General features: G+C 40.9%; 2 protein-coding genes across 3 annotated transcripts in view; one reads left to right on the top strand and one right to left on the bottom strand.

The window, feature by feature from the left end:
- The window catches only part of LOC123967709 (triple functional domain protein-like), a 110040-nt gene extending 98345 nt beyond the window's left edge, over positions 1 to 11695 (bottom strand). Inside the window, exon 1 of one of the 2 annotated variants that reach the window (XM_046043900.1) lies at positions 11424 to 11695. Coding sequence is in view for 1 of the 2 variants with exons in the window: in XM_046043898.1 (XP_045899854.1) it covers positions 9803 to 9872 (70 nt within the window). In the remaining variant the exon portion in view is untranslated. Of the gene's footprint in view, positions 1 to 9802; positions 10043 to 11423 lie in introns of those variants that run through there. The other variant, XM_046043898.1, reaches the window with a different exon arrangement.
- dnah5 (dynein, axonemal, heavy chain 5) overlaps positions 10974 to 14554 on the top strand; it is a 154113-nt gene continuing 150532 nt past the window's right edge. The window contains exon 1 of the mRNA XM_046043902.1: positions 10974 to 11898. Within this exon, the coding sequence (XP_045899858.1) occupies positions 11809 to 11898 (90 nt within the window). The 5' untranslated portion in view covers positions 10974 to 11808. The remainder of the gene's footprint in view (positions 11899 to 14554) is intronic.

The following is a 14554-nucleotide window of genomic DNA, read 5'->3' as shown; positions in this document are numbered from 1 at the left end:
GACTTCCCTCACGGCGTCCTCCCTGTTCCCCTGCCTCTCCTCGCTTCCTCGGCCCCTGTGTTCCCCGGCTCCCTGGCCCCCTGTCTCCTTGGTTCCCCGTGCCTGTGCTTTCCCGACAACCACCTTTCCACTCCAGTCCCTTTACCCCTTTCTCCCTCAATAAACCTCCTTCCCTCCGAACTTTGCATTTGGGTCCTCTCTGTCCCCACACCACGCAATCCCACAACAGAAAGATATTTAACTAGTTAAATGGTTTAATTAGGGTTAGGGGTTGACAAAAATAATCAAGACTAGTCGACTAATCGAAAAAATAATTAACAGATTAGTCGACCACGAAAATAATGACTAGTTGCAGCCCTACTTGGGATCTCTCACACTTCATACATAAACAAACATGGAGGCAGACTATTGTCATCCGCTAGTGGCACTTGTGTGTGCAATGCATTGCACAGAAAAAAAGGAGAATAATAACTGTGGATGACCCGATGAACTCATTTTTGAGAAGAGGGAATCAGCATGGTTCACACATTTTATAGGGCAAGCAAATCCACATGTTGGTGACACTTCCCAGTCAGCTCATTCTCATTGGCTGTCACGGGTTTCTGATGGGATGCACCCGGGATTGTCGGGAGGGGTGAATCGGACCTAAAATCATCCACTTTATCCTCTAGTGTGCGGCCAGCATTAGCCAGTCAGTCAAATTTGATAACCTTTGCTCAGATGTCTCATTTACTATAAGGTAAAACAGAAAAGCATGCATTGTGGAGGCAATCACAAACAGGAGGCCGAATATGACAAAACAAGATTATTGGAATATATGACAACGCTGAGCAGAGGTAAGGTATGAGCTAATGATGAAAGGCTGTGTGGGAGAGGAGTAGAGGAGGAGATGAAAGGAATGAAAAAGGATAGAATGAGTGGGAGTCTTTTGACTGACAGAGGTTTCTCTCTTATCAGATGGGGGATTTGCAAGAGGCGCACAGACCGGCCCACAGCCTATTTTTATGACCCGCAATCCTCCTATGCCTCCATCCCTCCTTCATTCACTCCATACCTCCATCCCTCTCTGTCTTGCTTCCAAGTCCTCGGGCGACGTGGGTGGGATGGAGTGATTTATAACTCTGTGTGGCGTGTGTGTGTGTGTGTGTGTGTGTGTTAATGACATTGTCCCACAAGCTACACACCAACAAACACATTAACAACCTATTGGAATTCCTGGTTATCAACATAAGGCTATTAGCCGATATCTTTCATGTATATGGAGAGCATTCAAATAATTCCAACCATGATGGTATGGGAAACAATACTATTATTCAGCAATGATCATTTTACTACTTTGGTTAGTTTTAAGTTATATAGTGCATCATTGCCCTGCATATTTTCACTGGGGTAACGTTATGCCTTATGAAGTCAGTGTTTCCCATTAACTAAGGAGACCATGGCGGCTCGCCATAGTCTAATTTGCTCCGCCGTAGTCTCAAAATGAACCGAAAATATTATTACACATTTCAGACCTCTAACGTTGTGTTTTGTGGGCGCTGCTGTAAGGTCGCACGCTCGCACACTTTGGCATCCTACTCGAGACAACCACTTTTCTTTTGAGGTAACTACGGTAACGTTAACGGTCTGTTTCTGTCACTCGTTTCTGAGAAAGCGATTAAGCTAGCCGCGCCGAAATTAGGAGTGCACACGTATTCAAGCCTTTATGGTAAATCCACTGAAATGGCCCAGTGCGAGCTGACAGGCAGGTTAACGACTTGATCCTGTCAGTTTCTCTATTTACAAAGACAAGTGTTGCAGTATGAGAGTCCTACCTGAAGAGAGGCTATGAAGTTTTTATGTTACGCCATACGAGAACCACATACAACATTATTTATCAAATTGGGTCGTACTTGATGAATTTAGCGCAAGGAGGATACATATTCGACAACGTCCGGTTTTCAAAATAAGGTGTCTATCCAGTATGGAAATAATATTAATTGGATTATATCATATTCACAGAAAGTATAAAACATATTAAACGTGTCCATTAAAAGTAATAAAAAACCCACAACAATAAAATGTTAGGAAAATGACTTATTTTCTATTCTTTGAATTAGGGTTGCTGGAAAAACAGTAAATAGGCTACATTTGTTGACTTTTTTGCTGTTTCATCACCATTTATGGCTATACAATGGGTTTATGATCAAATAGTTTACTAGAGTACAACATTGTTCAAGTTATTGATAGATATCCTCTTAATTTTGCAAAAAATGAATGCATTTAACTTTAAATGTACAAAAATTTCCTCCGGGGGGACATGGTCCAAGGTCCACCCACCATAGTCTCTTAAAATCCTGTTGGAAACACTGGAAGTTAAGCTTAAGTTAAGTCTCATGATTTAGTTCAAGCTGTTCTGTTCAAGATGGTGTCAAATATTACACTATCGTCATTTGAGTTCAAACAAACTCAAAACAAATATAGCCGCACATTTCCTGTGTGCTACAGAAAGGCATGGCCCTTGTCTGTGTGTCTTCAAAGTGACCCCTGGCATAGATGTACATGACATTTTACAACAATCAATAATTTGGTGAGATGAAGGGGGAGGTTACATGTTCATCAAGTGTATTATGACTCTCTCGAAAAGGTCAAGAGTCTCTGATGAGATCGATCAGCATGGCCTGGCTGTAAAACAGGTAATTGCCTCGCTACCTTCTTGATTGTGTTCTCCATGAAACTCTCCAATAAACACAAAGAGAGGAAGGGGCAGTAACAAGCATCCCAACATCTGGTCCTTATTGGGAGCATACAGTAGGCTTTTTATACAAACTATGATGAGGAGAAAACTGCCTCTTCTCACTCACATACAGTACACTGCCTTGGAATCACTCATTTTTGGTGTGCTGCTAACTGCTTATTAGCCATGTGACCATTTGTATTTCATGATTTAAAGGCATACACGATTGATTTCACAGACACAGGCATTGGTTTCTTTTGTGGGATAGGTTTAGGCGTATTCTCACCAGTACCCTTATCTGTTTATTTTCACAATATTTGACGTGGTTTGTAATGTCTATATATGAGATTGAATTTAGAGATTTGGCAGCAGTCATACCCTTTGTTGTTAAAGGAAGTCTCACTCAAGGAAGAATCTCGCCCTGAAATCTCGTGAGAGGAAACATGAGTCCGTCTGAGGGAGACGTTTGGGAAAGAAGTCTTACTAGCAGGTCCTCTAAGTACACTACAAACTCCTCTCCCTCATTTCCACTGGCATTTCCTGCAACAACTCGCCTTTTCAGAGCAAGAAACTGTCCTTGAACAAGACTTCTGTTTCTTGCACACAAAGTGTGTGACTGGGAGTTACTCGTAGGGATCCTTTCCGTGATTTTCATAGACAACTCTTATAACTGTCTGAGCTTGATGGTGGCAAAAATAAGCACTTTTTGTGCACAGATTCCAAAACTTTTTGCACAGGAGTCATTTCAATGCCAAAATGTGCCCAGGTTTAAAAAATACTAAAAGTATGCTTTAAGCTGTTGATTACCAAGCAAAAATGGATGGAAAACCAAATGAGGCTGTGTTTGAAGGTATCCATTATTTACTAAAAGAAGAACATTTTACAGTGTGATGCCATAGGTAGTGGCTAAAATGATTTACATTGGGTAATCTAATTGTTAACTCTGATCAATAGAATGTAAAGGTTTTGTTAAGAAGCCTAAACAACAATCCTCCTGATTGTTGTCGCACTTTCAGTTTAGCTTGGTTATTATTTTGTGCTATATCTGTCTTATCACAAACATAAATGTTGTAATTATTTATTCTGCAATATTTCTCTGTCTTTCAACCTAGTCCTCTCTTTCTCCTTCAATTGAATATGTGAGATAGTCAACTGGGCATGCAGTCCCAGGCGATTTAGCAGCGCAGGCAATGCCAATCTAAGCTTATAGTCTTTAACTCTGACCAACTGCCAATTAGGCTGCCCCTGGATGCAGCCGAAAGGTTTCAGCCTCATGGAGAGCAGAGTAGCCTACATTTTGCAGGGAGTGCTCCACCCAAGCCTCAGCTCTATAATTTGATGAGTGAAGGCTTGTTTGTCCCACTAAGTATGTAATGTCCTCTCTCTTTTCCCTCCATCCCATGTTTTCAGTTACTTTGCCTGTCTTTATTCTTCCTTTCTCCCCTCTCAGTACACAGCCATTGCCTTCCCATCCAAACCCTCTCTCTTTATCAGTCCTGTTCACCATCAGAATCAGAAGAATCAGAAGGAGCTTTATTGCCAAGTAGTGTTTTACACATACGAGGAATTTGCTGTGGTGATAAGGTGCTAAACGTAGACAAACATAAAGTCAACATAAATAAATGTAGAACTATATAAATATGGAATGGAAGAACAACGTTGCAGATATATACATGTGCATTATCCATACAAGCATACTGGCCTGTTGAAGTCCTCTTCCTCATCTACATGATTACCGTATATAAGATTTCTGTTTGACTATGCAAGATAACATTAGGTCATTATGCTTCCATCGACTATGACTGTGCAAAATGAACATTCACTGCTCAGTGATTTGGCTCTCATTACAGACTGCACTGCCACAGGTCACTGGGTTCACTTTGGGGACAGAGGCAAATGCTTCATGCGTTGTCAATACTGCTGATGTCTCATTTCTCCCCTCAATGTGAGATGCACTGACGAGCTATTAAATACAACATGCATAAAGAAGTGCAACAGACATTATTGGGATTTATTTGTTTTGTTTTGTTTTTTTGCTTCAATTTGCTTTCAGTCTAAATTGAGCTTGAGTTCTCAGTCTACCTAGACCGTCAAATTTGGAAAAGAAAACACAGGGCTTTTCCATCCTGACAATATAAGTCTATGCTCTAATTATTCTCAAAAGAACTACAGTGACAAAGCAGCGGAAATCACTTATGCTACTGCCTATCAATTATTCTCCTAGTATAAAAAATCTATTATTTAACACTCCCGACTGCCAGGAGACTCATACATGTAAAGTTGAAAGCCTGCATTAGTAATGAACAGAATAGAAGGCAGGTTCACACGGTAAACAGTAGATCTTTGCAACAACCCTAAGCCCCATACTCCACGAGTGTTATGACTGATGACCACTGTCTTATCGTGACCAGTATAGTTATAACTGGGGATACAGCTCTTATGCAAGTTGTTTCGACAGTAATTTAATCTTATTCCAGCATACAGTACTTCTGGTTGCTTTTATGTCAATTGAGTTTCACAGTGCGGTTTTGTACAATAATGCTATTGCACAGGCCCAGTAACTTCATTACACGTCACTCAAGGGACTATCCATTAAATCAATACCTTGTAAAAATATACTATTGTGCAAATGTTATTTTTGGTTTTGCCAAGATGGCTCCCTCCATAGGGCTCCAATATATATGACAGTTGTTAATTTAAAGATGTGATGCATCACTTATGTGTCACCAGTGGCTGCATGAATTTAGATCAGAGCTAATGGCTCTGGCATGGCGAAGATAAGAAAGAAACAGTAGTTCTGCATTGCAAAGGTTTACTGCATTGTAAAGGTATGCTCAACCATCAAATTCTGTGCATTAGCCAGTCATTTTTCCAAGACGCCTTTCAACCTTTAACACACTGAAGGCTTTAAGCACAGAACCCCAATGTTTACGCTTAACATCTGACAGCAAAGGACATTCCTGTGAAAGAGCTTCCTACAAGGGACAGACACAGATCAGCATACCATAATATTACTTTGTCGTGCACACAAAAGTGGTACGTTATAAAGTGGTTAAATTCAGGCAGATAAAACGCTCTAAATTATTATTTCATAGAAGATTATACAATCATTTGTGAACAATCCATGCACATTTTTATTTATGCATGTGGATGTTGACAATGACATGGATAGGGCTATCTTCACTAACCTACACCAAACTATACTAACACCAATCATTTATGAGGAGACAGAAATAAAGATTGAAAGACAGTGAATCAAACCTAGACATACAACATTAACACATCGCCCAAATATTCCAGACAGCTACTTGAATTTACGGCTCTGGTCATGGCTGCTGCCAGTGCTGCTGGAAGATATTTGACGACAATATACCACAACTTCCAGACTCATCCTTATACAATTCTTGACTGTTCCACAACTAGGCGAACCTCTAGTTAATAAGCAGCTTGCCTTGATTACAAATTACCCAATATTTCAAGTTCACAGGGGACATGCTGCTAAGCTTGCGTGGGCTTGCAGCAATCAGCAGTATGTTATTGAGCTGTGATGCCTCACTTTGAAGAATGTTTGATTGCAGTCCAAATGCAGAATCCAAACGGGAAACAAAGGGGTACTATCATCAACCGTATTCAAAACAGAATGGGTTATTATTGGTCTAACTGTGACTGTGCTATTTAAGAACAACTAAAAATAGTCATGAAGAGTGTTGTTGTATTCCCATGCTTTAAAAAGGTTGTGTTTTGCATACACTTGCTAAGCTGGAGTGATATATGCCTGGATAGCTGGGCAAAAACATTCAATCTTCAAAATGTTCAAGAAAGCAGTTTTTCTCATATATGACCAGTTGCCACAATGTTGGGACTGGACTTTAAGTCACGGCATGAGCAACCTGGGACAGTGACTCAGCGGCTGAGCTGTCATCCACAGTATCAGTGTGGGACTCAGAGATGGAGCTCCATCTGCTCACCGTACATAGTAAAGCAGGGAGGAACATCAAGTATTTTCAAGAATCCACGGTAATTTTATCCATTCAGGTGAAGAAAACAAAAGTTAGGACTATGAAACGCTTTGTGCTTTGATGGAAATCTCAGTTTAATCACATAACGGTCAGCCATCTTCGTAACCACAAACTCACATCCGGTTATCCAGCAAGTCAATAAGTTAGTCTCTCACTAGAAGAGTCTGTCTCTTAGCCAGTGACCAAGCCGCTCAGACAGCCCGCCTGTCACTTGTCTAGTTCAGTAGAGGAATCTGCCATATTCTAGCCTTTACTGACTAACTACACACATATACAGAGCACCAGAAATAAAGTGCTTGGGATCAACTAGGATGAGCAGCGTGTGCCAAAATTTCAACATGCAAAAAGCTGGCAGCAATTAAGCAGCCTGCTGAAGAGGCTACAGGGAGCGACATGGACATTACTACTGGTCCTTCACAGTTAAACCACAAGAAAGATAGGGATACATAGTATGCATGTATGGACAAACGTAAAACTGACACATCATACCAAGCTTGGAGACAAATTCTGAGACAAATTGCAGATGTGTGTATTTGCTAAATGAATGAACAAATGAGAAAGGGTATAGTCCAATTAAAAGTAGTATGTGACGTATGTATGTGCGGTGTGGAGGATTTTTTTTTTTTTTTTAGGTGATCAAAACGGATAACAAAGTGCTATTTGCAAAGATTGCTCAGCGTCATCATGCGAGTGGGAGCCTAATCACATTCCTTTGACACTACAAATTTAATAGCACATTTTAAGAGCTGTCATCCCTATCATTACGACTAATTTGTGAAGAACAAAGAGAAACAACAGTGACAAAACCTGTTAGTAGTAGTTTTCTTACTTTTTCATGCCCAGTTAATGTGTGTACATTTATTATATTTTATGCCTGCATATAGCGTAGGGCCATCACAATAAGAGTAGGCAATAAGTTAATTCCACTACAAGATAGACTTGATGTTCTTAACAATTAGGTGGACAACAATATGTGAATAAATTGGTATTGACAATCAGCAAAAATAAGTTGGAAAATATTGGCAAAAATCCAATATCGGGCATCCCTTATTAAAAGCACAGTAAGTGCAGTAAATGAATGAATTTCTTGACATGTATTGGCTTAGTGACATCTTGGTGTGCTTTCAGTGGCTTGAAAGACACACACATTAATGAAACAAGATATCTAGGAGGTTTGTAAATGAATAGCAGTAATCTCACCCATAGCTATTTGACATCATTCACTCAGCGCATTTAGTGCTATTCTCCAGTTCAACAAGAAACTTTTTTTTCTATACTTTCTCTTCATAATAGTCTCTTATAAAAGTTTCCCGAGGCCATAACCTATTTCTGTCTCCCATCATGAATACTGTATGAACTGCATTTGCCGCTATATAAACATCCAAGCAGCCCAGCTTCACTGTGAGCCAACTTTCCAGCCTGATACAACACAGCTATAGGAAAATACATTGGCAGGCATCCAACCAACCGTAAGAGACTGTAGCATTTGAATACAATCCATTTTGACAACATTCCTAACTGTCTGACTGGCAGAGGAAATTTCGAGGAGAAATATGTGGTTTATAGACTGTTTAAAAAGGAATGAAGTATATTTGTGTGTACGTACGTACATGCAAGCACATGTCTGCTGCATTTATTAATTCAAATGCACTTAGGTGGCCGTGTGCGAATTCTGTCTGTGTGTGCGTTTGTGTGTTCCTGTATGTTTGTAGTTTGTGGAGATGGTTAACAGCAGACCCCAAGGCACCAGGTGTCACAGAAAGAAACAGCTGACAGAGAGAGAGACAGCTGCTTCTTCTGGTGTGTATCAGAGGTGGTCCTGCGCTAATGGTGGCGACATAATTCCCAACACTGGACTTTTGCTTTAACATGTAGGCTACCTTCCAAAAGCTGTACTCCCTGCCTTTCTAATACCTGTGTCAGACTGGGTTAAAGAAGAGGGTTTTTTTGTTAGAACAAGTGAAAGCCTGGTTCTGGGTTAATATCCAGATGGGTGTTAGCTAGAAAAGGAAAACAATATCAGATCTCAACACACAATGTTGAAACGCCTTAGCTCTAAAACTTGCCAAGCAGTGTTTTCACAGTCTAAATGCATGTTATTCTGGTTTGAAAAATAATAAACCAAATATGTTGATGGGTAAACATCTTATGATATACTATAGAAACATATACAAATATCACAGCGAAAACATACCTTCCTATAGCAAAAGCATACATGACGATATTACAAAGTCAGTATACTAAAGACTTATTACCACAGAGTAAGAATGCTCAAGTATAGTACACCTTGCTTGCTACTGTAAATCAGATTTTAATGATTCTCACAGAAACTACCACAACAAAGTACATGACTAAAGCCCCCTGTGTCATTATTTGCACCTATAAATGAAAAGTGTTTATATTTTGGAGGCAGAGTGATAAGTCTGGCAGGCCTATGCTTATTTGTTAGGTTGATGCCATCATATCAGACAGGCCCAGTGCTTAGAGTGAAACCTATTGCCCATATGTGCGTCCATGGCCTACCCTCTATCCGTGCATCACATCTGAGAGACCTGGGTCTGGGTGATGCATGATCACACGTTCGTTTACAAGATTGCTCAATCTACACGCGCCTGAAGACAGAAATAAAAATATACTGTTATACTGTCGAAATACTGTTCGACCCACATCCAAGGGGTTTGTAGTGGATACCGACTGTAACGTCGAAAATACTGGTACAGCTCGTAAAGACTATGGTCGATATGTGACCATCCACACCTTGTAGCTTGCTTGATCCAGCCCAAAATGGGGTCACTGCCTAATAATCAAAAGCACATATTTCAGGAGGTGTTATTCAAGCTGCTGTCATCAAATGCTGAGCAATGATAAGTCAGTGGACTAAAATGAGGTAAATAACTACAAGCTGTGCGCATCTCTCCAGTACGTCCGATGCGCAGTACGCATCTCGTCCATGAAACCCGTCATTGGTTTTTGTCATTTCTGGCAACAATGTGGCAGATAACCAGTGACCACACCGACAGCTCTGCTGGAGCTCTCCCAGAGCCAGACTCGCCCCTTCCCGACTTACCGGATTTGAAAAACGCCGCTATGTCTGCCGCGTCCTTCGCAGCCTCATCTAGCCCCTCTCCTGCGCTCATGGCTGTGGTGGCTTGTGCGGAAATAGTGCTAGATATCCCCAAAGTGTTTTATTGTTGCAATAATTATTTATCAGCCAATGCGGACCCTAACGCCTTTCATTGAAGCAGATCCGGTCACACAAGCTGTGCTCCCTTCATTAAGCGAGAGACCTCCTCCTCCATTTTGGCCGAGAAGGGAAAATCCTGGCGACCGATCGGCGGCGCTCCCGAGTTGGGACGTGAGGGAGAGGAGGAGGAGGAAGAATGGGGGTGATAGGGAGAGAAGGCGGAGGTAAAAGAGGAGGGGAGGAGGACAGAGGGAGGAGGGCTATTCCGGTTCCAGTGGTAGGTGGGGGTGGGATATCCTGGGATTCCGTTTCGGGGGGTTTTGGTGCATTGTGCGCCACCCAAATTCAGTGTGCGCCACAGCACATCAGCAGCCCCCAACGTCACTCACTGCGGTGCTGATGCGGGCTGCGTGGGAGTCATTCTTCAGATTTAATAGCTAAAGCCCAGGTGTTATGGGGGATATCATAACGACAAACATCATGGGTATACCTCTTTTTTGTCATACCAGTTGTAGTAGCAGTATAGTAGGCTAGTCCTTATCATATTGAACCGTATAGCTGATTTATTTTAATTTTTTTTTGGCGAAAACGAGTTTAATATGCCCAAGAGGTCATTGAGTTGAGGTGTTGCATTATTTAGTTTTCCAACAGTTATGACCTGCGATTGCAAGCTGTTTATGACTAATCGTGTTCAGAGCAGATTAAAAGAAGAAAATGACGACGAGGGAGAGGGATCATTTAATTCTCTCTTCATCTCCTAGTGATGAAGACGATGCTACAGTATGAGGTCATTTGCCCCACAAATCTAACCCAATTCTCTCTGACAGCTGCGGCTCTGTCCTTTTAACTAGGAGGACGGTGCACTGCTGCCATCTAGGGGTTGCCTTAACCCTTTACAAATTGCTCTCGGAAGGTCAGCAATTTTGCACTGTGACCTTAACATTGACTACATTACATTGCCTTCAATTAGCTTCATTTAATCCAATGACATAAAGGACTAAAACATGGAGCATAATAAAGAATTTGAAGCAAATAAACAAATTGATGTACCACATTAGGTTGAGCATACACAGTTTAAGCCAGTGACATCATCAGTCTGATTGATGCAGCTGAGTAGTCAGCTGTAACTAAAACTTATATTAGGCTAGCTGTTGTTTCCTAACTGCTTAATGATGGTGGCTTTACAGTAAAACGGAAAGCTTAGGTAATTTGGAGTAACTATCTTAGCAAACTAAAACAGGAAAAAAAACAAATGGGGTTTTGAAGTTTGGAGTCAATGTAGCCGTGTAAAACAATTAATACAACGACCTTTCAAATTAGCCTAGCTGTTAGCAGCTAACGTTAGCTAACATTAGTCGACAAGAACTTAAAATAAGCGTTATGTTTTGCTAAGCACTGCTGGCCACAGCGAGCAGTCGGCCTTTGCAGAAAGGTACAAATATGGCATGAAGTTAAACAATGGCCGTCTTCTGGTTGTCCAAAATAAGTAACCAAATTGACTTGCCCCAAAAATCAACACTCCTGGTCCGATTTTGTGGTAACGTTACAGATGTGACACAACTGGAGCTGATTCAATGTGCTTCGCTGGTGGTCCTCTATTCGTCTTTTAGTCCATACTTTCCACTGTTAATGGCTTTCTTTGAAACAAGTCTTTTTTTGGGGGGGGGGCACTAGGTTGCCCCTTTACAAATGCCTCGTTACCTTGGAAACAACTAACAACAGACAGGGACACCGCTGGCTAAACGTGTTTTGTGGAAGGTCCACGAACCAACCACGAAAACAAATCCCATAAAAGTCTAACCTAAATAAACAACGGCGGGGGGAAAAAAACGGACGCGGATGAAGCAGGAGATCTGATTAACGCAGTTCTGTGAAGGAATGTTTGAGCCATGTCCTTCAGCTCTCGGCTCGTCAAAGTCAGCTACAGGAACAGACCCACCCAGCCTTCTGTCCCAGTGGAGTCACTTAAGGAGATGCAGGTTTGATCCCAATTATGCTAACAGATGAGTGATAATCATGACAACCTGACAATGTTTTATTATGAGGGAAATCTCCTCAGTGACCCTTACATCCAGAGGGAAAGTAGACTCTATATGTCAGGTGTAGAGAGAGCTCTGTGAGGGGTAGCCTGCTTTTAGGTATCAAGTCTACTATATTAATACATTATCTATATTCTTATAATTTTTGGTTTGGTTCTTAATAGGACTGTTTACATGATCCTCATAATATCATATCACTGTTATGATTGTTTTTGATGGCTGTAAAATATTATTCTAATATCACTGGGTTACAAATGTTTTGTGAATTTAGATTTGTACATTTGCCCAACTGAATTTATACAATTTTGCATTAATCCAGCTGGTACATTTTTAGTCATACATGCAAAAGCAGATCAGTCTAACTTCCTTTCTTCTGGCAAGCTCAGTTAGCTTACATTGTCTTGTTTCATTTGTCATTGATTAGAGATAGATTAGAGAGGTGTTGTTTTTTGTTTTTGTTAGCATTTTGTCAAATTGTAATGTGAAGTCCACACAGGTCTCTATATTTGCACACCTCAAAACAAACTCCTATCCCATAGCTGCACAAAAGGTTCAAAATATTTTACAATTTATTTATTTATCATTACCCTCAGTTACCATAGGTAGCAATTTAGCACAGCTGTGTAGCTAACTTCAAGTAGGATGATATGAGTTGTGAGGGAAACCTTACATCAGAATTCCCTTTTCTCTTATGTGAACGAGTGATGGAATTATTCTGCACTTAATTTTCAACTCAAGAACCCCCCAGGCCCTTTTGATTATTGCTCTGAGAACCACTACACAATTAGACTCACTGGCCTCTCAGCTGTAGTCAATAAATGTCTGTAGTGCAACTACTATGCAATGCGTTGGTTGTATTATGGGCCCAAGTCCACTAGATGGTAGTGTATAGTTGCTGTAGTGTTAGATGATCCTCAGAAGGCTGGATGATGTTCCACAAAGTTCTGTTTTACAACTAGTGCTCTTCATAAATGTGGAACTATCCTTTAAGTAGTCATTGTTGTCAATAACAATTTGTTGGCAGGTTTTACTTGTATGTATATTAGTTCACTCAGTCACTTCAGATTCACCAATCCCATCACCATAAAAGTCAGGATGAAACCAAGGTAATTGGCATTTGGGTGTTATTTATTTGAAGGTTTTGTTTGTGAGTTATGCAATTTATACGTTTCTTATTTTGTAATGCCTATTTACAGCTGGTAACATTTTAGCATTTACTCAGAAAGTCCATCCTTTCACGCAGGGTATAAAGTAATATTCCTTGGTTTAATTGCCTTGCTTCATTATATTCTAGGGCAAAAGGGCAAAACCAATCTTAAAGATAAATCCTGCAATCTATAGGCTACTGTGATACAGTGAGCTCCTGTGGCCTTACTTGACGGCATTGGATGCACTGATACATACAGGGCTGCACAATTATCTTTCAAATCGATTAATCTAACGATTATTTTTTTGTCTAGTCGATTAATCTAACACATTTTGTGTTTTTAAAGAAAAAAATGTAGTATATAACTTGATTAATATAACAATGGTTTTATTTCAATATTGAGTAATATGTAGTTGGCCCACAATAATCACAGGCAAGTGCATTTCTGCATCAGTGTGGGGCAAAGAAAATAACTGAAACAATTTACAGACTGTACAGAGAGTCACAGATTGTCTGTAATGTTACTTTCAGCTATTTTCTCGCTCATACGTGGCCATTAAATAGACAGAAAATATGAAACAGCCGAACGTTAGATACACACAGTGTAATGCTGCATTACTATGACCGCAGCGGGGCAGAAATTACTTTTAACATGGAGTTGATGAAGAAATACCTGTCCTCATGCTGATAATGTGCCGTGCTTTTGTGGAGACAAAAGTAAACAGGATTTGCGGTGCTACCATCTAGACAAATTGCTCCTGGTGTTCATGCTGCTTCACGTATTCGTGGACAGCAGCTGTGTTGCAGTGAAGCCATTTCCAATTCACAGAGCTCATGGAGCAGTGTCTGTCTAAAATACTCCCAAACTTTCAACTGTCGAAGGCGTGGTCTTGTATCTGCAGCTTGTCCAGGGGAATCGCCAGATGCACCGATACTTCGATGCACGTAATGCAAATCGATGTATTTACGTACTCGATTACGTCAATGAATCGCCCCAGCCCTAGATACATAACGTCCCAGAAGTTCTCAGTTGGATTCAGGTCTGGGGAATGTGAGGGCCAGTCAATCGCCTTCATCATCCAAGAACTGCTTACACACTCTGACCACATGAGACCTGGCATTGTCCTGCAAGGAACCCAGGACCACTGTACCAGCGTAAGGTCTGACAATGGCTCTGAGGATTTCATCTTGGTACCTAACAGCAGTCAGGGATAGCACATAGAGGTCCGTGCAACCCTCTAAGGATATGCTTCCCCAGACCATTAATGACCTACCACCACACCGGGATACTGGATGATGTTGCAGGCAGAATAACTTTCACGACAGTGTCTCCAGACTCTTTTACTTCTGTCACATGTGCACAGCGTGAACCTGCTCTCATATGCGAATAGAACAGGGCACCAGTGGTCGACCTGCCAATACTGGTGTTCTCTTGCAAATGCAAGTCGA

Source organism: Micropterus dolomieu, linkage group LG03, assembly GCF_021292245.1.
Source record: "Micropterus dolomieu isolate WLL.071019.BEF.003 ecotype Adirondacks linkage group LG03, ASM2129224v1, whole genome shotgun sequence".
NCBI classification, from domain to species: Eukaryota; Metazoa; Chordata; class Actinopteri; order Centrarchiformes; family Centrarchidae; genus Micropterus; species Micropterus dolomieu.
This window is presented reverse-complemented; position numbering and strand designations above follow the sequence as displayed.